Here is a 27,009-nt window from a genome sequence, read left to right as displayed (position 1 = left end):
TTCCATTTATACCCACAGTTTGGCTTCTTCAAGCGCTCCCTGCCTTACGGCACCGCCATGGAGAAAGCGCAGCTCAAACCACAGGCCGCCTCCGAGGCCTAAACCACACCCAGAGCTACAAGAACCACAGTACCTGGCCGTATGATTGCAATGGAGAAACAAATGGAACATGTAGAGTGGATCAGTTAACAGTTGAAGAGTTACACAAAAAAGAGACTACTGGAACTCCACTGTGCTGCACTAGAAGAAGACAAAAATCCAAAGAGCTCAAAGCCAAATGAATGTTTGTTTTTTCTTTCATTTTTAATTTATGTCTTGTTTGTCGGCAGGTTGGGATTGTTGTGAAATAGAACTTTTCTGAATGCCTTAAGGCTAATATTCGACTCTACAACCAAAAAAAAAAAAAGGGTGAAGGCAAAAGAAGCGCGAGCCAAATACGTGTTTCGTTTACTTTTTTTGTGTGTTCTTTTGAAGGAGAGTTGGCTAACACCCCGCTAACTGCTTTATATTGGTGCTAATGATCTGCGTTTGCTGCCTCTGACAGGATCTGGCCACATATTGCCTGTGGCATCCAGGAGCTGTGAAGTACGCTGCCTGCTGAGGCCTGAGAGTATTCTTCTGATTTGCCTTGATCACTTGTTTTCAGGTGAAACCCTGGCTTTAACCTTGCTTTAGCAAAGGCGACAATACATGCATAGATATTCAGATATTTAATAGCCATATCTGTAGTAGCTCAGCTTCCATCATTATTATTATTATTATTATTTTTAAGCCTCGACCTGTCCGAGGTGTTTCCCTGTTTGCCAAGTGCATGCTGGGATAGTTTCCACCACCCCGCAACCCCGAACAGGACAAGCGGGTACTGAAAATGCATAGATGGATGTTTCTCAACTGTTCTTGAAAATGATCTCTCTCTGCCTCAGGTTGGTGGATTGTGCTTGGTTAAGTTCTTTTTGCACTCAAAGGAAATCTACTGATATTATTCCAAAGACACCGGAGACTGACTGACCTTCCTTTGAGTTTGATATTTGACTCCTACTGATCACTTTGTTTGAATCCTATATGTTTGTGTTCAAAGTTACCAATGCTGGCATCGTCGTTGTAGTTTAGTGGACTGGGATGGGACTGGAACCACCACAGACCTGTGAAACCTCATGCAAGGCTTGAAGCAGCGTGGTGCTTCTGTCAACAAGTAGTGTTCACCTCAAGGATATTTTGCCGTCTTTACTCCTGCTCGGTTTGGGTTGAGCTCAGACCACGAGCGAGCAAGTGACGCTTGGGGGAAGTGGCCCTGAAGTTAGTGGCCATGATAAAATGACGTGTTTAGCTAAATACATGACAATCAGCGATGTTGTAGCCTTGACAGAAGTCTGAAGACCGAAAGATCCTTTTTTTTTCAGCTTACAGTGTGTGTCACTGTGAAATACTGTATGTTTGATTGTCTTTTTGAGAAAAAAATGCCCATGTTTAGAATAAGAAGAGGCTGAAGTCATCCCACAACCAAACGGCTACAGGGACTAAACATTAAAATGCCTTGTGTTGGTTACTTTTGTCATGTACATAAGTTTTTTTTTTTTAATTTCATGTGCCTTAAATGTAAATACGTGTTGTCTGTTGATTAGAAATAGGGTTGTGTGCGCGCGCATGCATACACATGTGACTCCATGTGTACATGCACTTGTGTGAATGGTATATTTATGAATGTTTGTTTCATGTATGGTTATTACTCTTCCCACTGCCTAGTCTCGTTTATCACATTTGTAGCTTGAGATGTTTGAGGTTGAGCAATTCTGCGTTACAATTAAACACGATAGCATAAATACCTCCAACAAAGGGATAGCAACTAGGCACTGGGAAGTAAATTTTGTTTGGAAGTGCAATATTTATATTAACTCTCTTTAATATCACCGTGCTTTCTTTGGTTTTATTTGTGATGGTGTTGTGATAAACCAAAACTTTGTGTTCATGTGATTTTTTTTTTCACCTGCTTTCTCACGAGCATACTTCAAGTGTTTTTAAAGGAATTTTCCCACTTCACTGCAGGAACTATCTTCCTTATCTTAGTGGTATTTGTAGCACAGACTGACACAGGAACACAACCACCGTAGCAACCAGCATAACTGAGTTGAACTCGGCTATGCTGACATAGTTTATGTGCACTGCTGTTGCACCTGTCTAAACAGCACCATTTTACCAACCATCTGTTACCCATTTTTTTCTGCATTACACACTTTTTGTACTCCTCCTCTCACTGGGGATGGATTTACAATATGTCAGACGGTCCACAAAATCCCAATTTCGTAATTGACTGAAATCTTTTATCACACTGTCTGAAAATTCTTACCTGAACATGGCAGCCCATTATTTATAATGACGGGGGATAATTTTTACTACTTCCTCCATGGTTACATCAGGAGAAGGCACTGGTTTTTCCTACTTTTTTTTTTTTGTTTTTAATTTTTTTAAACATGTCTCAGCCCGTTTTCATTCTCTGGGACTTTCAAAATGATGTTGTACATATTTATGATAAGGAAAGTGATTTGAATTCAAGTGATAACTGTTTCTCACCCCATATTGGGGAAACCTTTTGTGTCCGATGGAAGCGGGGTGCTCTGTAGAAAGTCAATTTTTGCCTGATATGGTTTGTACTTTAAATAAAACTTTCCCTTTTTACAAATGCTTGTGCTTTCATTGAATACGCATAACTGGGAAAATAATTTATTTAGAAAACAGCACTGTATTAAATTATATGCATGTCACTTTGTGGTCCTGGGGCCACTACATATTGGTATGTATATAAGTTTAATGTGAAAACACAAGTGCACGACAAACTGACCTAAAGTGATTAGTTGCGGTACAGATTGTGTTCCTATGGCCCTTTTGGAGTCATCTGTGTAATTCTTCCACAGACGGCAGCTATGAAATGTCACATAAAATGAATTTTGACACCAAGAAGAGGAATACTTAGCTGTACATGTTGTAATGTTGCCTTTTCTGCAAGGATCACTACGAATGTTTACACGCTGCTGCGAAGTAAGGCATGTTGGAGTAAATGTGTCCCACAATTCCTGTGGACAGAGTCATTTTCTCTGGTTCAGCATTGGAGATCATTACTGTGCAAACGGCACATTTTCACTCCGATTGCCATGTCGTGCAAAAAGTGTCGCTGCGAATGTCCAAGCTCCTGAAATTGAAGAAAATATCCATGGCACATCCAGGTACGCTTCCCGATCTGGCAAGTGTAGAAGTTTTGTACATCCAGCTCCGTTCTCTGGTTAAGATTTTGCTACAGTCTTTTTTTCTTGTCTTTTTGCTGATTGATGTCCTAGCATTCGAGTGTTCTCGATAGCTGCGTTAGCTTGCGCTGGTTGTCAATCACCTTCAGGTTTTGAATGTAATGTCTGATGTTGCTGGGACTTCGCAGAGGGACGCCGTGTTCTGAGCCTGAAATCATGGAAGAAATCATATCTGAATTATCGTTTCGTGCATTTAAAGGTTCATTAATAAAGGTCAAATTAAACCTAGCACTGAGTAGAAAGAAAAACTGTCCCGAGGGACTACAGCTGGATATAGGTAACGAGCTAGCAGGTATGGCTTACATGTAGATATGCGAGTAGAAGGTCCTTCCAGAAACATCCGATCAGCCAGGCCCCTCTGTGGCGATGAAGGCACTGCAGAGGAGACAGAGAATTATAGATACCTGACATGCATTAGACAAAGGCAAAAATAAAATGCCGTCATCCATTTGCTCCAACATACATGTGCAAATGTATGAATGAACATGTGTCCGCGTCATACAACACGCTCGATTGGATCACTCACCATAAGGCTGGCTTCTGCATTCTCGTACAATCTTCACTGTTTTGGCCAGCATTCGCTATGATAACGGGAGGAAAAGACAGTGCTCCAAGTCAGCCTCTTGGGATAAGACAGATACACATAAAAAAAATAAAGAGAAAATCTGTCATACCATCTTCTCGAAATTGACCCGTTTTTCTACGTAGTTCGGGTTTCCCTCATGGATGAATGTCATGTCTATGTACAGACGGAAACACAACAATTAGTATCCTGCTAATTTAGCTAAGCGTGTCTGTAGATCTGTGGGCTGGGTTACGGCTCGTCATTCGTTACCTTTCAGCAGAAGAGGCATGAAGGGGATGTAAGGAGGACCGAGTTTGGCCACAGCCAGTCTGTAGGCTCTGTGGTTGCGTGAAGGATCCTAACAGAACCAGAAAACATAGCACCATGGGAAGTGTTTATGGCAGCACACACAGTTAAGAGGAGATAAGCTGCCTTTCAGTGTCAAACTGAAAATTTGATATTGTGCAGAACACAGTATAACTTACCATCAGTCTCTCATAAGCGCAGTAAATTCTTTTTGTCTTGCTGGGAATTCTCTGTAACAGATTAGCGAAAGGTCACACAAGTCGTTACCAGAGTACTCATTGGTATATGTGCAGTAATATTGTTTATCATCATGATTTCTGCAGTCAGAGGCTTCTCACCTCCCAGGTCTTGTAAAGCCTCTGCACGGCACTGTTGCTTAAGCCAAACATCACGGCAAAAAATGAATTGAGATTCTTCTGCTCCTTCAGGCTGTATCACAGAGGACAGAGAGCTGTCAACAACTTATTTTAAAAACACCTAGTGCCGGCAATAGAGGAGGAAAAATTGGGAGCTTCTTTATATTATTACAGTGACTCATGTGAGGAACATTAATGCCTGTATTAAATTTCTTTAATACAGTTATTTTTGAGACATTACTCTCATCGAACACAAATGTCAACCTCAGGGTGACGCTAGAGAATAAGCTGGGGGACCACTAAAGTCATTAGGATTTATAAACGTCGGACCGAAGCTTCGCTCCAATCCATCCGAGGCGTTTTATTAAATAAGAGGAAATTATGAGCTGCTGGTGATGCTGGAAGAAAAGCCAAGGGATCAGTAAGATACTGGCATAATTCCATTGCAACAGATAGAGATATGTTTCTGTGATATTTCTATCAGGACCAAAGAGGTGGACTGACTGATGATTGCCTTGTGCCTTGTGTGTAAAAGAGAAAATGAGGTAACGTGTTGAGAAGATAAACAAAAGCGCAAGAACAGTGTAGGTCGGACAGGGGCATCTTATTTAACTCTAACCCAAATGTTATCTGGGACACAGGCTTGTCCCGATCAAATGAAGGTGTCGGGTGTAAGACGCTCTTACACAGCAGCAATCTTGATGAACTTCTTGAGCAGGATGGCTCGCTTCACCAGGTCTTCGCAGAGGCACAGCTCGGTCACCACCCAGTACTGCACCTCGTTGAAGCGACGCACGAACCGCTCCAGGTTAGCTGTGGTGGCGCCTGGAAATTTGTTACGGCCAAATATGTAGTAGACAAGCTCCACCTGGAGAGACGGGGGACAGTGAGTCACAACCACTGATGTGAAATGCTCATACTGCGGAATCTGGAAATCGGAGACAGGGGAGTTTGTCGAGGCAGCTCAGCGGGAGGATGTGTTGTGGAAACGTGTGAAGCATGCTAGCGGTGAACCAGATGATGTGATGGTGCTGCCGGACACAGGTACCACAGTGTGTGACTCAGATACATCAGCGAGACAGCCAGTTACTCACTGTCTGAATGCCAGTGATGATGGACTTAGCTCTATCGAGGTTATTTTTAAGTGTAAAGATGTCATTTGTACGCTGTGCTCAGATGTCAAATCTGCTCGAATTACCCCGTGCATGGCAGTGAATAGTTCCCAGTCGTAATTGGTGAGTTCACTGGCAATGTCTTTGGAGCCCATCTGCTCAAGGATGTCAGTTGTTCCTTGCTCTGGACCCTGCTGCTCCTTCAGTGGCATCTGATAGAAGAGGGAGGGAGAAGAGGAAAATCAGCAGGGAGAGGATGCTGGAGGATACCTTGCATTTTATTGCTGCCTTACAGGCAGGAAAGCTGGGTTGAATCAAACCATCATTTCAACCTCACCATTATAGATAATATATGTAAGAAGAATGTATCTGGAGAGCTTATTTCCCCCCACATATAAATTTCCAAAAGACACAGAGGACACCTGCTCCTCACCAGTTGTTCCACTTGGCTGCTTGTGCAGATGAACAGTTTCTCGTTGAGTCCCAGGGCGGTGTAGACTGCAGTAGCATCCAGCTTTAACTGGGCTCTTTCTGTGTGTGTGTTTACAGGAATATATCAAAATCTCTTTTTCAGCATAAAAGAAAATCTATGAACTTGACTCAGGCTAGAGAGGACTTTCAATTCATTCTCGGATCGGATTGCTTTATTTTAATGATGTTTAAGCAACAGGACATTTAAAAAAGGAAAATATCTGCTGAGCACATCTGAAAATCTCACCTCCTGTGGAGTTCATTTTGACCAGGATGTGGTCTCCTCCAGGTTTGACGATCGCTGACATCACGTCCTGTACAGACGTGTCCACTGGCAGCATGACTGTGAGAGGTTTGTTGTCTGGCCTGTAGATCTCATACAGCACTGCACCCAGAGGGGACAGAGGCCAAGGTAAGATGTTTGTGAGTAAGAATGTGTGGTAGTATGCCTTTATCGCAAATATCACATAAACAAGACTGAGGTAATTGCTCTTTGTTTTGACATATCTTTGACGATTTGATTGAGCGCTTGATCAGATTGCTGCGTTTAAACATCTTACTCACCTTTATCCTGTGCTCTGATTGGCTGTAACCTTCCCATTGGCTCCTCACTGTTGGCAAACCAGTCGAATTGCTGGCTCTGTCGATAGCATCAGAGTGAGTCAGCAAGACATTAAACTTGGCATATTACAGAATGGCAAACTGTTTTCTAATGTATCTCTCTCACTCTAAGTGACGCTTACCCTGCTCACTGAGTGATATCCATTCTCCAACCTGTCAAGGCATTAAACACTTTTAGTATGAAACAATGTTTATGACTCGAGAATTGTGGAAATTATCAGATAACACTTACACCTTTGTTCTCCTCCTGTCCCTAAATTGTTCCTTCAGCATGCTGGACAAACGGTAATCAGCTGCCACCTCCTTTTTAAACTTCTATTTCCGCCCCAAAAATAGAAATTAAATAAATTAATAAAATAAATTCCTGTTGGCCATGGCCAATTTTCTTGAAATTTATTGAAATAAGCACGATTTTACTCCATCTGAGCCTCCAAAATGCCTTACCTCCAAAAACTCAAAAGCAATGGGGTCTTCTTTGAGGAGAAGTCCGAACAGTGCCACCCACTGGCCGATCAGCTTCACTACCTTCTGCTTGGTGTTGAGAATGTAGGCAGCCTTCTCCTGATCTGAACCATCGGAGAGCTCCGCCTGGTAAGTGCAGTGACGGTTAAGGACATAACAAAATAAACTTTACAAACAAATACGTATGGTGAGTCTAAAAAAGCATTACAGTTACATTAACAGTCACAATCCTCATAATAATAATGTTATCAGTGACCATGGCAGGATATTGGTGCTGTAGGGCAGGACACAGCTGGCTTGAGGGCATGAAGACTTTGTGGGTAAGCAGAAAGTCGCTCACACAGGGATCTGCAGGGAGACAAATGAAATGAAACGCTGTTGACTTGGTCTCGATGTCACGAGTCATGCACAAACAGTCAAAGAAAATGAGGATGCTCCACCTATGGCGTCATTTCCATTAGAATCCAGCTTTATCGTTTCCAGTAGGTGCTCCAGGATTTTCTCAGGTGTTCCCGACATAACTGTGTACCTGCACAGAGCAAGTCAGAAAAGCATGTTTTTTTTTTCCTTTTTTTTTTCTTTGCATTGCATGCATCATGCTACTTTGTTTGCCCTCATAATTGCAGTCTGCATGCTTATATATTTAAACAAAAGTGAGTCTTCAGAAAGTACCGTACTGCTAAACCATCTGTGCTAAGCACACAGAGCTGTCTTGGTAAAATAAATCAATAAATAAATGATGGGTTCTGTCTTATTAAATACACTTGTGTTATCAGTTTGCGTAAATGTTAACAGATAGCCATCCCAAAAAGAAGAAGCGCAAAAAGAACTCTGACGTAACTGTTGCATAGTTTGTCTAGCTCTGTTTACAACACTTGGCACACTGGCTGCAGTATATCACAGCCGAGCGGACAGTGGTGCTCGGTCTGTTTCAGTTGAACAGTTTTTTGTTCGCATTGAAAATGCCTTGCACACACGGTATCTGTGTCATAACTCATTCAAAACTACACTTAACGTATTGTTACTTTATGGCATCATGTACTGACTGGGCTCTTGAGACAAAAAAAAAACCTTGCTTCTTTTGTGGGGTGGAGAGATCAAGTGGAGATTGCTGTGTTCTATGTAGATGTGAAAGTAAACAGTGAAAGATGACCTAAATGAGAGGCAAACTTTAATTCACCTTAATGTTTGCTAAAATGCTTCAAGCCCGATAACAAGTCATTCAACAAGGCAGGGTTAAAGTCCATTTCTTTTCTCAATGTCAGATAACGCTCCATTAATAAGACCTCCAGTACAAAAGCTTGTCCTTCTGTATCATGACATCGGCCTACACCCAGGCAAAGTGTCTTTCTGATGGCGAGCCTGCTCGTGAGGCAGTACTTTCTCAGAGATGCATCAAAATGTCTCACTTGCTGTTGTTTGCCGCTCCTCCTTGCCCGCAGGGGTCTGCGCTCTTCTCCAGCACCAGCACAGTCTTCCCATGCTCCTCCAGTCGCACTGTATTAGCCTCCACATCCTGAAGGACAGGCATGCATGGGGATCCACTTAAAGTGATGTTATTTGAGGATATTTATGGGTCTCACTTTACAAAGAATTAGGCCCCGGAATAACTGCAGTACAGAAATGCAAACATACTCTAATATAACAGTCCTGTACTAAATCCTCATTTTACTATATTCAGTTTATGTTGACACAGGGCAGGAAAGTTGGCAACTGAACTGATCATTTGATCATTTCAGGGATGTAGTGTGCGGTGCTGTGAAACTGGACTGTATCAAACACAAAATTGATTTGGTTATTTAGCCTAGTCCATTGACTAGAATGTGGCTGTCAGTATAATGGAAACATGTGACGCACAATACAATTCAATAGCTCTAAAAACACCAAAAGGAAAAGACGGTTCAATCACCAGCTCTTTCAGTTACTTTAAACAAATGCTGAATACAGTATCCTTATATTCAGTGCAGGACTGTTTTATTAGAATGCATTCATTTTCACTAGTGTACCTAATAGACTGACGAGTGAGCATGTATGTTTGACTCAGAAGTCATAGCACCGCAATCAGACAAACCTTGAGGATCCGTATGAAGTCCTGTTTGTCCACCCGTAGGAAATGGCAGTTGTCTTCTCTCAAGATGATGGTGGCGGCGCGGGGTGCGTCGTTCAGCAGAGCGAGCTGCCCAAAGTCCTCACCCTCGTGGAGTGTAGTCACCAGGCCCTGTATGCACAAGGCAGTGCACATTATACCTCCAGTCAGCTGCAGAGGCTTTTTAATAACAACAGCGGGGGATATATTTACTTATTTGGAAGCAGAGGCTGGATTTACCTTCCCGTGTGTAATGACATTTACAGAGCCTTTCCAGATGATGTACCAGGAGGTGCCTTTATCCCCCTGACTGAACACTGCACACGCACACCAAAAAAAGACAGTCACCGTCAACATTAGCCAGTTACACGTGTGTCTCCGAGCAAAAAATCGCAACAATCATGTTCACAGGGCATCGTCCTATGATATGGGCTTATATACCACATATTATGTGGCAGAAATGTAAAGGAAATACGGATCGCCTGCTGCGGCCGCCTCCAGTAAAGACACAAATCATGATTACGTTACGGACGGCCTGCTGCAGATGGTGTTCAGCTACACAATAAAACTGCGCGTGTCTTTAACGTGTGTTTGGCAAGACTCTCTGCCAAGGTCAAACGTCAACAAAGCTGTCGGACTCACAGACTGTTCCGGCCTTGGCATGTGACTCGAAGACCAGCACTGCTGCAAGCTCCTTACGCACCTACAGGCACAACAGGGCAACAGAAGAAGAACAGGGCAGTGGTTGCTTGCTTTCAAAGGAATTCAAGAGCAACAAATGAATACATGCTTTTGCTGACTGTCTTTCTGTCATTCTTGGCAAATCATTATGCAAGAATGATAAGATTACATTATCATGTTTCAGGCGTAGGGCATAGTTTTTTTAAATCAGCATAAAATGTCACAGATTTCCTTATCAGTTATATGCATGCAAGTAAAGTGGTGGTCTATCATTAGTAGCTAATATATTAGTAATTTAAAACATTCAATTATCAAACTATCTTTGTAGAGGCTTTAGTAATGAGTACAGTAATAGTGACTTACTGTGGCGGAGAGATGGGCTGCAGCTTTGACATGTAGCAGCTCCTCATAGATGACCTCCAGGTCCTCAGCACTCCTCTGACTGGGGCTGAACACAAGGAGAAGTTGAGAGAATCAGCAGTGACAAATGAAAGAAGTGCTCAGTGCTCCACACTCAACAGGTTTCATGAGTAATCCTTATGAAACATGCAAATGTGCTGACCACTTGCGCAGAATCATGGTGAGCAGAGCATCGGGGCCCAGCTGAGACAGCAGAGACAGGCCCTCCTGGAGCTCGTCCTCCGACTCCTTCTCATTTGCGTGGTTCGGGGAAAAGTCGGACTCCTGGAAGCGATAGAACTGGGTGTCCTTGTCGAGGAAATTCAGCTCATGTTTCACTTGATTGAGGCGGAACACAAAAGAAGAAGAAAGACGCTGAATTGAACGTGAGAATGTGATGATATGGGGGTTACAGAAAGCTGAGTGATTAAAGAACGGAAAGACAGCAAATGAGCACATTTTGGCCCTGCGGGAGTTTTGTAAAAATGAAATGAAATGGAAATGAGCGCGAATGCTTGGTTCCTTTTCGCTTGATGAGGGAGCGTTTCTGTGATGATTGGAGTGCACTCTTCCAGGGAGACAGTGCCTCGTCCAAAAAACACAAGTGGTTAGCAAACGCTTGTCTGAGTGGGAACACATTGAAAACATAGATGGCTGGACTCTGTCTCCAGATTTCAAGCTGTTTAGGCACTTGTGGGAAATTCTTGAGAGCTATCACTCATCAGGAAATATTTAATGATTTACTGAAGGAGCTATTCCACCCACTTTATGCATGAGCTTGTCTGACGCGTGACAAATATAATGGTAATTTGTCCCTTATTGTGGCTGCCGGCCAAAAGATCCCTCAAAGTCCAGCTCATTTCACTTCTTACCATGGATAAGGATCCCTTCATCCACCAAGACCTGCCACATTCCAACCGCTTGACTCCTCGATTGGAGGCATTCGTTTTGTTTTAGCAGCCAATCAACAAGTTCTTTGCCGGAGCAGCATTGTCTGCAAGAGAAGTTTAACAGTCTGCATGGCATTTGTGGACACGTGATACTTGAAAGGATGAAAGGCATCAAAGCATCAATGTTGGTACCTGTATGTTTTCAGGTGATGCTTCCGGTCTCGGATCAGACCAGGGTTCCTCTCTATCATAACGCTTATTACTGATCTGGCCGCCTTTACGACACGATCTGAAAGAAACTTAACAAACACGAACAAAGGAGGTTAAGCTGCTCTGTGTCTGCCCTTCATGAAGCAAATGAAAGCGAGTGAAAAGAGAGTGCACACGGAGTAGGAGGATATTGTCACAGACGCTCTTGTTTACTGAAACATTCTGTGATGGCGACAAACAGAAGTTAGCCAAAGAAATAAATTCTTGTGTGAAAGTGAAAATGAGTGAGGCCTGTTTTACTGCATTTCCCCCTCAGCGTGCAGATCGTGCGTGGTGTACGGTACGTCAGCCACCAGCGTGGAGATTTCTGAAGGCGTCGGAGTGTACTGTAGTGTGTGTGGGTTGTGGGGAGGTGAGAATGTGTTAAAAACGGGTGCGTTATAAACTCTCCCACACCTCTCTCTGAGTTCCCAGCGTCTCTGTTTGGCACAGCAACCTTCACTTTCTGACCACCCTCAACGTGTTTCCTTTTGAACCCCTCTCGATTCTTCACCTCCCTCATTCTGAACTACTTCTTGCTTAATCTTAACCCCTTCCACAACTTTTAACCTGAACCCAGCCTTTTCCTGAGTGCCCACATTTAAATGCATTGATTAGAGTTATGATGACTGGATTTTCACCCTTAAAATAAATGCCTCACCAATAAACAGAGGTTGGTGCGAAACCTGTCAGCTGCTGATGCAGAAAGTGAAAAAGGTTATGTAACAAGACTGTGTTTTGTCCGTGGTTCTAATGCGCCTATTTCAGACATTTTCACGCTTAACGCTCCGCTTGTGCTTTAAAAGCAATTTGGATTAAAACTGACAGCTGGCAATATTTACTACACTAATGATTGACTGCAGCAGAAACTTTCATCTTTCCTGCTCCCTGTTTGACTCCCCCTCAGACGCCTCCTCTGTGTCTTGTGATTACACAAGTGACTCAGACAGTTGGGTTGTTTGTGCTTGGGGTTTTCCTCAAGACACTGTTGTTTGCCCAAGGTGGTGGTCTTGAGATGAGCACAAAAGAGCATTTCCTGCATTGCGTCTTCTCGGGCGGCGTTTAAGGAAACAAGTGTCGTAAACTACCCGAACACTCCGCGAGGATGTCTAAACGCCTCACCACCTTTGACATGTCTCCTGACCTCGTGCCTGGATGACGCGAGCACAACCATTGCTCTGTCTCCTGGTTAGAGGTCACGGCACATGTCTGCCAGATTCAGGTTCACACGGGGCAGCTAATTATACTACACAACTATAACTGACTACTGTGGGTAACACCGTACAGAGCATGCTTCAACCTATCGCCCCCCACACAGGCCTCTTCCCAGACCTGACATCAACAGAGTAAATGTACCCTGAGGCGTCTGCTGTGCCCTACTGGAGCTATGCCGCTTGAGGTCACCAATATTCCCAGGGGCCCATTTTCTCCCAAGACTCCCATACTCACATTCTCAGGCATGTCAACCCATTTTCTTGATGAGGCCATTTTCCATTACCTAACCTAGTCCTTAGAAAAACAATATCAAGAGCTATATTTCACCAGGGGGCCCGCCCCTCGCTGCTAAACCTGACAGTCATGTGAAAATGTAACAATTTATCTCTATGTGAGTATTTCCTATTTCTGCAATTCCTTAAATTTGTAGCTATCTGTGTGCTGTGTGTCATCTCCGTCTACGCCGCCTAATCACGTTATCTAGAAATTATAACCCACGAGAAATTGTTTCAGGTGAGTCAAATTACAGAGCAAACATGTTTCCCACAGGTGTGCCAGTCAGTGACACAAAGCACAACACACGCTCAGCCAGTGTGCAGCCACCAACACTGATGTATGAGCTACCTGTAAGGTTTGGACAAGTGGTCATAACCCATTTTATGACTGGGATCCATTCAGATGCTGAGGTCATTTTATAGCCAAGAGCCTGTATCTAAAAAGTGCCTCATGACTTAAGGCACAAAGATTAATATTCAACTTCATATTGGTTTACACTCTAATTATGAAACATATATAATCTTTATCTTTGGTCTTAAATGACTATACACTTGCCGGGCTGGCAAGGGAACAGCTGTCCAGCGGGTACAGTTTGCTCAAATACTCTTTAGCAAGGCAGAGGCAACGTACAGACACTCGCCTTCACTACGGTTGTAATTGTCTTTATCGCAGCACAGTGACATGACCTTCTCTCCGTCTTATTCTCTTTAACTTCAATCTGATCCCGGCTTCTGTGCACGGTGTAATTTCATGCCTTTGTCTTTTCGCTGGGTGGAATGATGAGTATAGTTGCATGTCACCTTCGTAGGCGAGACATTTCTCGGTATCTTACTCCCTCTGTGACCTAAGTGGGCTGTGTTGTGTGAGAGGCAGCTAGAGAGGAACACTGTGTGAGATGACAGGCGGCGCAATGCAGCTCTTTGGACTGACTTCTTCTCTCTGTCTTTGTGGGAAAATATACAAAGCCACACTTCAGAAGGTGACACATTCATCCTTCAATAGGCTAGTGTATTTCAAGGCTGGTGACGAGGTCGTTTGGAATCAGTTTTCCAACGTGTATCAGAGCAGGGCTTTGCGTACACAGGAGTGATGTTTATCCAAAAGTTGCCTGAGGAACACAAACCTGCTGTAACTACAACACATCAGCAGGCATCATAAAGGTTAATATATGGGCCTTATTTAGGAGTCAAGGGAATTCCACTTTCCTGTGATGACATGCTCACGTCTAAACAGGAAGACCTTTTTGCTTCTAAAAGTTGGAACACAGTCGGTTTATTACAAACAATATCTAGTCCAGTGTTATCATTATGTATGATACTCTATCGCGACTTATAGGAATGGGAGCCAACACTTGCTAAGCAACCAAACAAAACTCCCGGAGGTTAGGAACACCTGCCTCCTGCAGACTCAGGCTCTCCGTCGCCTCATTTGTCTCTTTCTGACTCACACACACACAAAAAAAAAAAAAGAATTTCTTTTTTTGGGAGGTGAAAGATGTTCTCACTGCCTTCTCCTCTCTACCTCTTTGTTTTCTCACGGGGAGACCTCCGAATCTAGGAGCAGGAGTCACTGAGTCTTATCAGGTCCTCTCCTTGGTAGGCTGTTGAAGAAGCTGAGATAGGGCGGCACGAGGGGCCTGGGCTGGGTGAGGTAGGGCTCAGGAGGGTGGGGAGGGTCGATTAACTGTGGGCCTTGGAGTGCCCTTTAGACTCCTTATGGCTACTTGCCCCTGCTTGGAATGTGTTTTTAAGGCTCGCTTGAGTAGTAATGCAGGATATTATACAATACAACAAAAGTACAAGTTCAGCTGTTTGAGAGGATGCAAGCGCTGCAACTCTGGTTGGTACCAGAGGTCAGCAAAGCTTAGTGCCACCAGGACAATAAGGAAGTTTCAAAAGAAAACTTGTGTAATGACAGACAGACGTGTTAAGAAGCCTGATATATTCCTGGCTATTTTTTAAATAAAAAATACAAAGGATGACACATAATATATCAGCTAATAATTAACATCAACTACAAAGCAATACTGAAATTGTCATTTTTTAAAATAATGTTTTAGCAGATTACAGCACCATGAGATTGTGGTGTAACAACATATTTCCGATATACACACCTGCTTCATGGTGTCCTTTGAATTCAGGGCCTCTGGCAGCGGAGTCTAGGAGAAGCAGAACAAGAGACTTCATTCCCACTGAGTCATGTCATCATATCTAAAACTAAATAGGAAGTTCATTCCTCAGAAACTAGCAGGACTGGTCACTGATGATAATCTTGCCGTGGCAGCACCACATAAACAGATGTAACTAAGCTGGACTACCCAGATAGACAGAACAATTATTTTCTTTCCATTTGGATGGAGGTCAAAACAAATACATTATCACAATCTGTGATGTGGCACCATTGTCTTCTCGGTGTGGGTGGGTGTCAAGGGTTTGCCACGAAGTGGGTGGAAAAAGTACAACAGCAAGGGGAAGTACACAGACTGTTGCCTTGCAGTTTAAACCGCTGCTTTAAGCTACAAACTATCCCTTACTTTGTCAATTTACTGTTAAATGTGCTGCAGCATCTGCCACAAAAATGATCATGTTTTTTCCCCTAACCTAAAGTGGCTGCCAGGTATGAAAATATTCCCATGTCCAAACTTTGGCCTAAGTTGGACTTCCTCTTTGTTCCACAATTTTTATGTTTTTATGACCGCCTTGTAGCCAATATTGTGCACCTGTGCTCCCAAAGCAATTGCTTTCAGGGAATTTATGTCACAGACCAATAAAGGGCCATTTCAAGGCAGCTGTCATGATCAAGTATTTCTCTCCAGATCTGACTGAGTGGGCGTATTAGTGCTTCTTCTGGATCCTGACTAAATTAAGAAAGATCTATTTTTAATTCTGCCGCATTTCTCATGTTGCAAGCAAAAAATATTTATTAAATGTATGCAGTGCCACGTTAGACGCTGATATTCTCTCTTTATGCTGTGTTCACGCATTGCATGGACAGCTGGGACAAAACTTACACAACAAAACAACACCTATATGTAAGTAACTGTATAAAAGTAGGTAGATCAGATGGCATATCACGCACACGATAGCTGACTGCATCATGTCAGTTTTTATTAAGCCTCCGCATCAGCGATAAACATCTGTGTCTCCACTCTTTCAGAGCAGACAGACTCTGTGGCATGTTTTGTCTGGCCGGCTGTGGAGCCAGCTACGTCACATGATTATAGCCTGAATGGCAGATTGCCAATCGCTTTAACTTACAAAAAAAAAAAAAAAAAAAAAAAAAAAGCCCGCAGGGACGGAAGAGGAAGGAAACCATATGCATGGAATGGTTTTATCAGACAAATGTGTCTCACAGGTAAACAAAACACAAAAATGTGGAGAAACCAGTGGCCTCACAGACACGGTCAGGAACCTTTTTGTTCTGCATGTGAGGTATTTCGTTCTGCTTTGTCTCTGTGTCACAGCGCTGGTATGCAAGAGCGAGGAGAGGAGGCGGGATGCTCCGGTGGCATCCCCTAATGATGAGAGCAAGATGTTTTGCCCCTGTTAGAAGAAGTAATGTGTCTTGAGCTCATAAAAGGAATGAGCTCATGCCTTAATTGGGCTTAATTTTGATAACGCACAGCAATGAGGAGGGAGAGGAGACACTACTTTAGGAGAAGTGGAGAAATACTAAGCAAGATATATAGTGCACAGTTACCAAATGAGTCACGTTACTGAGGCTGATCCCTCCACTTTTGTGTCAGTGTAGTACAACAGAAGATGTAATCAATCAAAGTATTATAATGGACAAAAACATACAGTTTTAGCTTGTTTTTAACTGTTGTGTTAGTCTTATTATTTACGCTGCTATGTTAAAGTTGTCTTGGGTAAGAAAATCTGAATAAACACAATCTCACCCAGCTCAAAAACACCTGTCCTCATGACACGTTGCAGCATTTTACATTAAATGCTCCTCAGGTGTCAAATTGGGAACTCAAACATCACATCCAATTACGGTCTGTTTACGGATATTTATCTATTTAAAGTACGGCACTAATATTTGACTGATAATAGAAGGAAGCTCAGGATACAGTCCCTGGAGATTTACAGTTGTCTCTGGCCCACTGATACTTAAAAGTCGAGTAAATTTAGAACCTGAGTTTCAACACTGTTCTGTGTCTTCCTGTGACCTGGGAAAAGAAGTCCCCCCCAACCCCTCCCCTTCCAATCCTTTGCACATTCTTCTACAAACTGTTCTGTAAACTGAGCAGGGGTGTTGCAGGGAAGGTGAACAATAAACAATAAACTATTTATAACCTCAGTTTAATAAAATACAATAAAAACTGTTACTTTGTTACCTTCCTGGATCCCCACACCCAAGCTACTAACACAATAGAGAAATGTGCTTCACTCCACTTGGAAGCACTTTTGAACTATGAGCACACCGGTGTTTTGGGGGACCTGAAATGTGTCAAAGTGGAACTGAGAGGCAGGGGAAGTATTCAGATTTACGCTATAGTAAAGTAAAAGTACAGATGGCAGACTGCAATATTCCATTCCAAGAAGAGGCCAGGAATTAAAATGATTAATTTACAACATACCATGAATTTAGACTGTCATAGATTAGCATTGCTGATGCAGTCATGGTTTCATGATGATCAACATTTTTTTTTTTCCGATTAATAGAGTGATACAGTCTGACAGTGGTTCAACTTGTCAGTCTGACGAGACATGATCCCGGTGTTTCTTAAACCAACAGTCTAGACTTCAAAGCTACAGACACCCTATTCAAACAATGCAAATAATTAAGAGGCTAGGTTGCATTCAAGAAGCTGCAGTTATGAATCATGTGTTATTTTTGCAAACACCGCTATTATATATATATATTTATACTCCTCAACTGGTTTCAGTTCAGCTCTCCCTGTATGAACTGTGGTGTGGATACACCTGCTACAAATAAAGCAAGTCTCTGTGTTTCCTATGCATACGTCTTGGTAGTGTGAAGTAACATCTAAGTCCATCTGTAAAATAAATGTGTAAATAGTTGATAAAGGATAAAGCGCAACCTATCTGATACACATTTATTTCCTGTGTGTGTCTTATTATATTTTGTCCTTCAATGCTGCCTTCTTGGCTAGGCCTTGCTTGTAAAAGACATATTTTGATATTTTGAAGCAATCTGCCTGGTAAAATAAAGGCAAAATAAAAAATAAAAAAATAGGAGTATAAATTGCAAATCAAAAATAAAAACACAATCATGCTCAAGTAACTCAAACGTGTACAAATTGAAGTGATTGAAGTGAGCCTTTCTCAACATTTTCATTACTTTCTCCATCTCCGGAAACTGCTAAAAAACAATTAGACGCTATTTCCTTGCATGCTGTGTACTTGCCAGTGTTTAGAGCTATTAAGCTACCGTGTGTCACACATGTACTACACCAATTTGCGCAGGGAAATGATTATAATCGTTTAGTGCTGAACATCTTTTCTGGAAGTCAATTCACTTACTGAATATAGATGACATCTCAGAGGTAATGTGTTGTGTCTAAGATTAGCACTTTATGAAACGACTTATATTCTCATGCGAAGAAAAGAAGAAGACAATAGAAGTGAGAAGCAGTTTACGATCTTCGAAACTAGTATGGCCCATTATCGTCATTTTCATCTCCTTTTTTTTTTTTTTTTTTTTTTTTAATCGTCCTCATCATCTCTGTGTGGCACCATACGGTGGACCAATTCCACGAACTACTCCGCAGTTATCTCTAATAATGAATACATGTAAACGTTAAAGTGGCATACCCAGCTGATGCCCCGAATCATCGGCGTTTCCACCGAGAAGCGGTCTGGGAAGACTTGGTAATGGTGACTCCGAAACAGATGCATCTTGTCTCACATCAAAACAAACGACGAGCAAGTTTCCCAGTCATAAGATCTGCACACGGACTCGGCACCTCCAGACATCATGCGCAGCGCAGTGGATCCACGCTTCAGCCGCCCATTACTGCACAAAGACGACCAAACGAGGCGACGGGTTCGGTTCGGGACTCCGCATTTTGTCCTCAAGACCCAGGCGGGATCCTGTGGCAGTCATCCAAACTCGGAGCTCGACAAAAAGTGTGTGCCTCAGTGAGGACGGGCTGTGTAGTGCTCAACCATCCCTCGCAGCACAGGCGCACTTTGTTGCTGAGTTGCGTGCGTGTGCGCGCTGCGGCTTTGGCAGAGAACTACATCAGAGAAACTGGCTCCTCTGGCATTTTAACCACCTAGTTAAACCGCGCTTGATTTATTTTCCCTGACTCCGAAGTACTCCCTGTGTATATGGGCGGGTTCCGCCTCAATATTTTGTCCTTAAATTTACTTTAAAAACAAAAGCCTGTTTTGTCAGGATCATTCAGATGGGTTCTCCAGAGGAGACAAAACAAAATACTTAAATACTGCGTGACTAACAGAAATATGGATTTGTTTTGGGGGGATTTGTTCCTGAGGAGATGATAAAAATCTGAATGAATTCACACAAACACACTCAACAGGCTGACTACATGTTCACCTCGGCCTCTCGGTTCAAAAGACTGGCTCAAGGGTATCAAAGGAGGCACAATGTTCCAGCAAGGCACTGCATGGTCTAGTTTGTTCAGAAAAGCCCACAGACGCTGCAGAACTCCGCACACACACACTTATCAGGTTGTCCAGCTGTCTGGCTTGGTGGGTCTGTATAGGCAAAGATAAACTGATTCAAGGGCAGAAAGAAATTTAGGTTGAGGAACGCTGCTTGATGTCTCACATGGGCTGTTTTTGGTCCAGTTTTAGTTCTCAGCTGGTTCACGAGGTATTTGTCCTTTGCACACGTGTTACACTGTCACATACACATTATTGGTTTATGGAATCATAAAAGCCACAACAGGTGTTGCTGTGTTTCTGAAGTCTCATCATTCTTCACGACTCTTGTGCAGATCTAGTGCAGGTGGTTCAAAGTTTTATCTTAACTCGTGCTGAATTATAGATGAAGTGGACTTACTTCCCCCAGCTCTGGTGTGCACCGCCTCGGTGGAGAACAGATTGATTTGACCAAGTTCTCCATGGAGATGATGGCGTGAATAGAACCTGTGTGAAACATAACAATTTACTTCTACTGGCAAGGGAGAAAAATGGTAATGCACCAGCATGCATCCCCCCCTCCCCCATCATTACTTAGTTAATTAAAGAAAAACAAACAGATGTAAATCTACAGACTACTGAACAAGGACAAGGGAGCCCTTTATTTGACTTAATTTCCCATGCACCGCTAGTTATAACTGCATCATGGCTGACTGTGTTCTGCAGCCTGGAAGCGTTATGTAAGAATTGTTTAAATCCCAGCTATTGTTCCAGTGTGGGGCTGCCCTTCCTGTACTGACCTCAGTGTCTGAGTCAGTTTGCCAAGGTTTTCCACAAGACACACTCTGAAAATAACATCCATTCCTGCCTGCTTTCCATGCTTAGGTTTGGCTTTTCCGCCAGCTGGGAAATAGTAGGAGAGCCGTATGTTGAGACTCCCTCTTGTGAATACGTTATTCATAAATCCCAGCACCTGTTGCTTACCTCGGCTTTAGTCATTGCCCCCTTTTTTTTGTTTTTGAGTCTGTTAGCAAGCGGCGGGTGAATGATGGATGTCTAGACCCTTTGAATATCAACATCTTTTCCTCTCTGCGCATCTCAACACTCTCTGTACTATGAAAGCAACCCCGAGGCATATCTACTGACACTGTTTAGAACAAATCAGCCACTGCTTACCACGCTTGGACCTTCAAATCATGAGGATGCTTCGGTCACAGCTGTCCCAAAACCATGCGGAAAGTGATCATTAAACCAAACAGTTTTTTGCACCCTGACTAAACTGTGTGCGCCCCTGTGTTTTCCAAGTGCCTCACAGTAGCTCTGTGGTGCCATATGAAGAATGCTCATGCTGAAAGAATCTAGTTTTTCTTCTTCTGAGGGAATGTAAACACAAATGTTTAGCTGATAAGAAAAGGGGCATATTGCAACAGTGTGTTTGATGGTATCTTACAAAGTGACTATCTTGATTTTCTTCAGTGCACAGTGGCACATCACTGAGTGAAAAAAAAACAGCGTTTTAAGGGATTTATGTCTGCATTGTATCAAATATTAACAGCGCAGGGCGGCACACTAAAGCAGCAAATGGTTTTCTAGAAGGCTAATCTACACTGGATGGAGATAATCTCAGGATTGATTCATGAAAACCACACGGATGGTAATTGCTCTGTGGCCCTGGGGTTGAAATCCAAGCTCATTAACTCCGCTGCAAGTTTGTGGCGACCTTGTTTTGAGAATATCACACAATTATGTAAAAAAAAAGAAAAAAAGTTCCAAGTCACATGAGAGGCAGAAATTAGACTGCTGACACCCTGAACTCTTCAGTAACACAAGGTCCAGGTCACTGCATTAGATAATACGCCTTCACTGCAGCAGGAAAATAAATGCTGCCCTCTACTGAAAACTCAGGTGTCCCGCAGTGTGTGAAGAGTGAAGAGGATAATTCTGTCTGGCATCGAATTTACATGGAACTCCTGTGCATGACGGACATTCTTGTAGAGGAAGTACTAAATTAGCCTGTGGCAATGACAAAATTGTTTAGGTTTTAACACTGGATATTTATGTACTTAAATTTATAACCTCAGTGGTTTTGGTTTGTCTGCTGTGTCTATCTCCATCTCTGTCTCTATCTTTCTTCATTTATTTATATGTGTGTTTCTATTTAGATCCTTCGGGAATGGGAGTGGGATTTCCTGCAACACATCTACGCCCATGGAATGTACTTTGCCAACTGTCTTTGTTGTGCCTGTCTGGTGGCACACACACACACACACACACACACACACACACACACACACACACACACACACACACACACACACACACACACACAGATGAACCTTTTCCTTCCTTTCCCCTGGCCAGTTAGTGTTGACAGGGAAAGACATATTTTATCTGTTTGACCCCATGGTCAAATGAGGACTGAAGCAGAACATGAAGAAGACAGGAGCAAACCGTATATAAACAGGTGGAGGAAAGAATTCAACGCCTCACTACACTTTCAGTTTGCGAGTCAGGTTCTTTCACATCTACCCCCTGCTCCGCAGTCATATGTCCGTAGATGCCAAATTAATTCAGTTATAGACACTAAAAAATAACATATAGCTCGATCACATTATCTAGAGGTAGATTTAAATGTTTTTATTTTTGAGAAAAAAAAAAAAAAAAACAGTCTGCTTTGCATGTCCTGTTAAACATATACAACGAGTTGTTGGCATGGAAAACTCTATGTGAATAAAATCAAATTTTCATCCTGAGATATAAAATAGTACAATAAATCAAGTCCTGAAGAATTATCCTGAAAATTGATGAGGAACTTACCACTGACGTACTCTCGAATTCTTCAGCTCACTGTTTTCAGGTTTTCTGCTTTCCCTTGCCAGCCTTTGCGTGTATTACATGTCCGATGATAATTTGTCTGTCAGGGGAGTCTGTGTGAGTAGCGGGGAGTGTTACTGGACCCAGCTTCCTGTATCTTTCTGATTGGTTATGAACAGAGCACCCGAGGGCATGGGCTGAGTACAGCACGGACAAACAGCAGCGTATGTGAGTGGGGGCATATGGCATCAGAACATAAGAAGATGCACAGTTCTGGTGGTTTACTACGTTGACTTTTTAGGTATGAATACATTTTGTGGTTTTCTGCTGTGACAACCTTGACTGCAGCGTGTCTGCAAGTAACCACAAGTGAGCTTTGATATTCTGCTTTGGGACACAGATTTCAGTGCTCTACATTGTGCAGTACTACCATTTGTAGTCAACAAATCAAACAGGAAGACACTTGGTGCCTGTACCCATCAGTGAAGGGCTTTTAATGTAAAGTTTTTCTTTGTTGAACAACAATGTCTTTATTCATTCCTAGGTCATTGCCTGACCTTGTGACCACATGGGAATATAGAATATCAGCTTGTATATCTGTGTTGTATAGAAAGAAAGAACATGTACTTTCACAATGTGCTGTGTTTTTTAGCAGATATTCTATTATGCACCTGATCAGTCCAGAACACATTCTGCAGCAATGATCTCAAACTTCCAACAATAAAGAACTATCTTTATTCAAAAGAATAGCAAGAACCAATTACAGCCCTGATCACAACATCACTGAATCAGTCTGGGATCATGAGACGGAATAAATTCCCATAAAAAGTATCTCAAAGATGAGTGAAACAACCTGTCTGACAACCCCCTTGAATATGTCCCCTGGTGAACCGGATCTCTCACCAAATATTGCTTTGATGTAATCATATTTATTTCTGTTTATTCGGGTGGTTAAGTTATTGAAGAATTAGTTTCTGTTCTGCATCACATTTTACTACTGCTGAGTGTCTTATTTTGAACAGCCCCACTAAACTGCAGTTTCTCTTTTCTCCACTTGGGGAAGCATCGGACGAGTCGGGGGTTTCCTCTGTACAAAGATGTTTGAAGAACCAGAGATAGATAACTACAAAAAAATAGTTTTACGAACACAAACGAAATTTGTATTTCTTAAGGACAGCAACGCCCCCTCTTTGTGTGACAGGCGTTGCAGATAACCCAGTAACTCGACATACACAGAACGTTAAAATGAAGAAACTGAATTCTAAAGGAAATGGTTACGCAGCGGATGAAGACCGTAATCCGATTTGACGTCGTTCTCTCCACCGCAGCGTGTTATCTTTGTGGTGGCTGTCGGTTAAACCGCCGCTGTTTTGCTGCTACTTGTTAGCTGCGAATCCTAAACTGTGTCCGCGCAGTTTGTGGTATGCAGAGCACAAGAAGCAACTAATTTACAAAGCTAGCTTTGTTCACAGTGATAGGAGTCGTTCTCCTCTTTGCTGTACAGCCGAGGGGGATTTTATCTGGTTGTTTAGGATATTACATAATGTGTCGGTAAGCTGTTGATGTAGCTTAACATTAGTCTGTTTTGGGAAAAGACGCCTTTACCTCGTAGCACGGTTCTTAACGTTTGAGTAACAGTGGTCCAGCGTCATAATGGGTATCAACAGGGTCTACATTAGCATAGGATATGCTACATTTGGGACTCTGGTCGGACTCTCGGCTTTCCTGGTGTGGAATATCGCTTATAAGCAGCCATGGACGGCGGCCATGGGAGGCCTGTCAGGTACGTTAACACATATGTTTACTGGAAATATTATTAGTCGTTCTCACATGACATTGGGACATCTATGTTACACTTCCTACTCCTGATACAGACCCCGTTTGTCAAGCACTAAACATCCGGCCCAAGAGTGCTGAATGTGTCACTTGATTTCTTGTTTATTCTCAGACATCGGCCATTTATGTGTTTGTTTCTTGTCCTGTGTTAGCAGTAGTAACACTTGTATGAGCCAATTTGTACTTTCTTGAGCGTTAATCTTTCGTCTTAACCTCACTTAAAGAGTGACAGTGTTAGTATATGACCACTGACATGAATAGTAAGTAACACTGATCATTTTGTGATAATACGATGTTGAACTGGGAAATGTTACTTGACATGAGCTACATGTAGCACCCACATAGACCAGACCAGGCACCCCCACCCCATAGCAATGACACTCCTTGATGGCAGCAGCAACAGGATGCAGGCTGATACGTACACACACACATGAAATCAGTTGAGGAGCAACTAAAAAAAACATGAACAACAGGACAAGGTGTTGACCTGGCCTCCCAAACTGATCAAGTATCAGTGGGGTGACCCACGGGCACCCCTCCCCTCAACCCTTAGGCCCCCACTAACAAGGGTGTGTTTCCAGACACCACAGGACGCCCTCAGAAGGTTCATGTCCATGCTTTGATGAATCACAACTGTTTTAGAAACACAAGGGAGACCTACACAATATTAGGACAGTGGTCATAATGTTATGACTGATCAGTGTTTAATAAACTTTGAGTTAAATCAACACACAGAGAGTAGTGGGTACACTTGGAGCAGGTGCCAGTCAGGTGCCAGTCAGGTGCCATAAAATGATTTAGGTTTTATAGAGCAGTTTATGTGAAACTTAAGGTGTTTTTTCACTAGTTGTTCGATGCCAGTGCTCAATCTTTCAAAAGGATTGCTGAGGTTATGTGGACATTGTCTCAGATTTAAACATACATAAATATGTGTGTGTGTGTTTCTCTTCTGACAGGAGTTTTGGCGCTCTGGGCTCTCGTCACACACATCATGTACCTTCAGGACTTCTGGCGCACCTGGCTAAAGGGCCTGAAGTTCTTCATTGCTGTTGGTGTTTTCTTCTCTACTCTGGCTGTGGCTGCCTTCATCACCTTCCTAACCCTGGCTATTACACAGAAGCAATGTAATCCAGTCCCCATTGTATTTACTTTATTATGAGCGGTGTAATACACAGTTAGTAACAACTCCAGTACTCAGAGAGGAGCACATTCCCCTGCTACATGTACTAACAGACTTGTTCTTTCCATCCCGCAGCTGTCACTGACCCGAGGAGCCTCTACCTCTCCTGTGTGTGGAGCTTTCTGACCCTCAAATGGTCTTTCCTCTTGGCCTTGTACTCGTACAGATACCGCCAGGAGTTTGCGGACATCAGCATCCTCAGTGATTTCTAGTCAGTACTGATTTTATAGACTACATTGAACTTTGAGGGGTTTTTGGTCTGCCAGCACGAGCTGGTCAATGTGCTTTTGAAACAAAGAAGACGAAAAGCAGATGTGGGTAGATTAAAAAGTCACCTGACTTTTACCATATGGAGTTGAAGTAAAAGCTTAACGAGCTCTGTATTTGTATTGTAACCTGTTCTCCTGCATTTAATGACTCACATGTTACAGTCCTGTAGTTAGTCATAAGTCTAAACCTCTGAAGACTGGAACTGTGAATGAACGGATTGCTGAAGTCATTTTTGGAGAGAGATGCAGGTGGTTTTTCAGAGAGATTTTTATCTTGAGATTGTTTTTCTTTAAACAATTAATACGTAAACGGAAATCCCCATCATATCAGGCTTTGAATCTAGCTGTTAGTTGCTTTAAGTGAAAGAGAAAATACATTCAACGGTAACATCCTCAGAACCAAAACTAAAACCTTCTACCTGGAACTACTCTAATACTAGGTCAACGGTGTTTGTTGGAGTGCTTGACTGCTTGCATCAAAATGATTGTTTTAATTATTGAAACCCCAAACTACAAAATATCTCCATATAGGCACTGCTTTTTAGCATCCACCATCATTATCATTATCATCAATTGAGCAATTTTAAAAAAATGTTTTTTGAAGTTAATTCACAGATAGGAATAGTTGCACTCTGATTTAAAGCTTTCTTTTAAAAAAAGGTGTTAATGTATTTGGATAAGATCCTTTACACTTTTAATAAGAAAACCATTGATGTGGAGTTTGTGCTTTTCGTCTTTGGTCCACCAGGGGGAGACATGCTTGTTCTGTCCATTTGAATATTCTCACATTCCTCTCGAAGAGAAAAAAAAATGGATTTAATAAATAATTGCACTTTATGATATTCATGTCATTGTTTTGCACAGATATTCCGACACAGTGGAGCAAAATGATGTTATGCCGTTTCCATCTCTTCCCTTTTAATGTAAAAATACACTATGTAAATGTTTCTTTTATTTACAGTTAGCTGAATTGTGTAAGTCAGTTTAAACTAGGCTTCATTATTGGTTTAGCAGTAGCATATGTCCACCTTTTACTATGAAACATGTAATGTCAAAGTTTTGTTGACGAGAGAATGAACGTGCGGATGCTACATGTATATAAAAAACTGAACCCATTAAAGATGCATTCATTGTTAAATGCAGCATGTCGTGTCCTTACTGCAGATACACAGATACAGCTGACCTACGTGACCTACTGAACTATTTCCTTGCAAGTGTACCAAGGTTTTGACATCTTAAGCTCCACCCAGTTGGTGTAGAGCGTCTTTAGCATAGCTTGATAAGGAATCAAACAAGTGGGTAACACACACACCTGAGCCTAATGCCTGCAGACGTTGCACTTACACAGTA

General features: G+C 42.4%; 3 protein-coding genes across 5 annotated transcripts in view; 2 read left to right on the top strand and 1 right to left on the bottom strand.

Moving 5' to 3' along the window:
- itga5 (integrin, alpha 5 (fibronectin receptor, alpha polypeptide)) overlaps window positions 1-2,677 on the top strand; it is a 31,257-nt gene extending 28,580 nt beyond the window's left edge. Inside the window, exon 30 of the mRNA XM_047580780.1 lies at window positions 19-2,677. Coding sequence (XP_047436736.1) covers window positions 19-102 — 84 coding nt within the window. The 3' untranslated portion in view covers window positions 103-2,677. The remainder of the gene's footprint in view (window positions 1-18) is intronic.
- On the bottom strand, window positions 2,451-22,468 carry rapgef3 (Rap guanine nucleotide exchange factor (GEF) 3). 3 transcript variants are annotated; one of them, XM_047580795.1, is made up of 28 exons: window positions 22,378-22,468; window positions 19,982-20,067; window positions 15,099-15,143; window positions 11,438-11,544; window positions 11,228-11,349; window positions 10,519-10,693; window positions 10,320-10,404; window positions 9,918-9,978; window positions 9,516-9,592; window positions 9,261-9,407; window positions 8,599-8,705; window positions 7,630-7,718; window positions 7,459-7,537; window positions 7,172-7,322; window positions 6,960-7,042; window positions 6,850-6,880; window positions 6,671-6,746; window positions 6,354-6,491; window positions 6,069-6,166; window positions 5,722-5,847; window positions 5,210-5,391; window positions 4,506-4,596; window positions 4,347-4,397; window positions 4,132-4,219; window positions 3,971-4,035; window positions 3,823-3,877; window positions 3,600-3,671; window positions 2,451-3,444 (listed from the first exon to the last, which is right to left on the bottom strand). In XM_047580795.1, exons 2-28 carry the CDS (start codon window positions 20,042-20,044, stop codon window positions 3,326-3,328), a joined length of 2,583 nt encoding a protein of 860 aa, XP_047436751.1. In that variant the 5' UTR covers window positions 20,045-20,067; window positions 22,378-22,468; the 3' UTR covers window positions 2,451-3,325. The 3 variants fall into 3 exon arrangements, 2 of the variants coding, with proteins under 2 accessions (XP_047436751.1, XP_047436744.1); XM_047580788.1 differs by lacking the exons at window positions 19,982-20,067; window positions 22,378-22,468 and adding an exon at window positions 18,766-19,554; XR_007112446.1 differs by lacking the exons at window positions 2,451-3,444; window positions 3,971-4,035; window positions 19,982-20,067; window positions 22,378-22,468 and adding an exon at window positions 18,766-19,558 and having other exon boundaries at window positions 3,641-3,671; window positions 3,823-3,918.
- A 1,017-nt stretch (window positions 22,469-23,485) lies between these two features.
- Window positions 23,486-26,797, top strand: slc48a1a (solute carrier family 48 member 1a). The gene is made up of 3 exons (XM_047611869.1): window positions 23,486-24,157; window positions 25,167-25,334; window positions 25,466-26,797. Exons 1-3 carry the CDS (start codon window positions 24,028-24,030, stop codon window positions 25,600-25,602), a joined length of 435 nt encoding a protein of 144 aa, XP_047467825.1. The 5' UTR covers window positions 23,486-24,027; the 3' UTR covers window positions 25,603-26,797.
- The last annotated feature ends 212 nt before the right edge of the window (window positions 26,798-27,009 follow it).

This window comes from Mugil cephalus, chromosome 1 (genome assembly GCF_022458985.1).
Source record: "Mugil cephalus isolate CIBA_MC_2020 chromosome 1, CIBA_Mcephalus_1.1, whole genome shotgun sequence".
In the NCBI taxonomy this organism is placed as follows: Eukaryota; Metazoa; Chordata; class Actinopteri; order Mugiliformes; family Mugilidae; genus Mugil; species Mugil cephalus.
The sequence above is the reverse complement of the archived record's forward strand: the minus strand, read 5'-3'. Positions and strand labels throughout refer to the sequence as shown.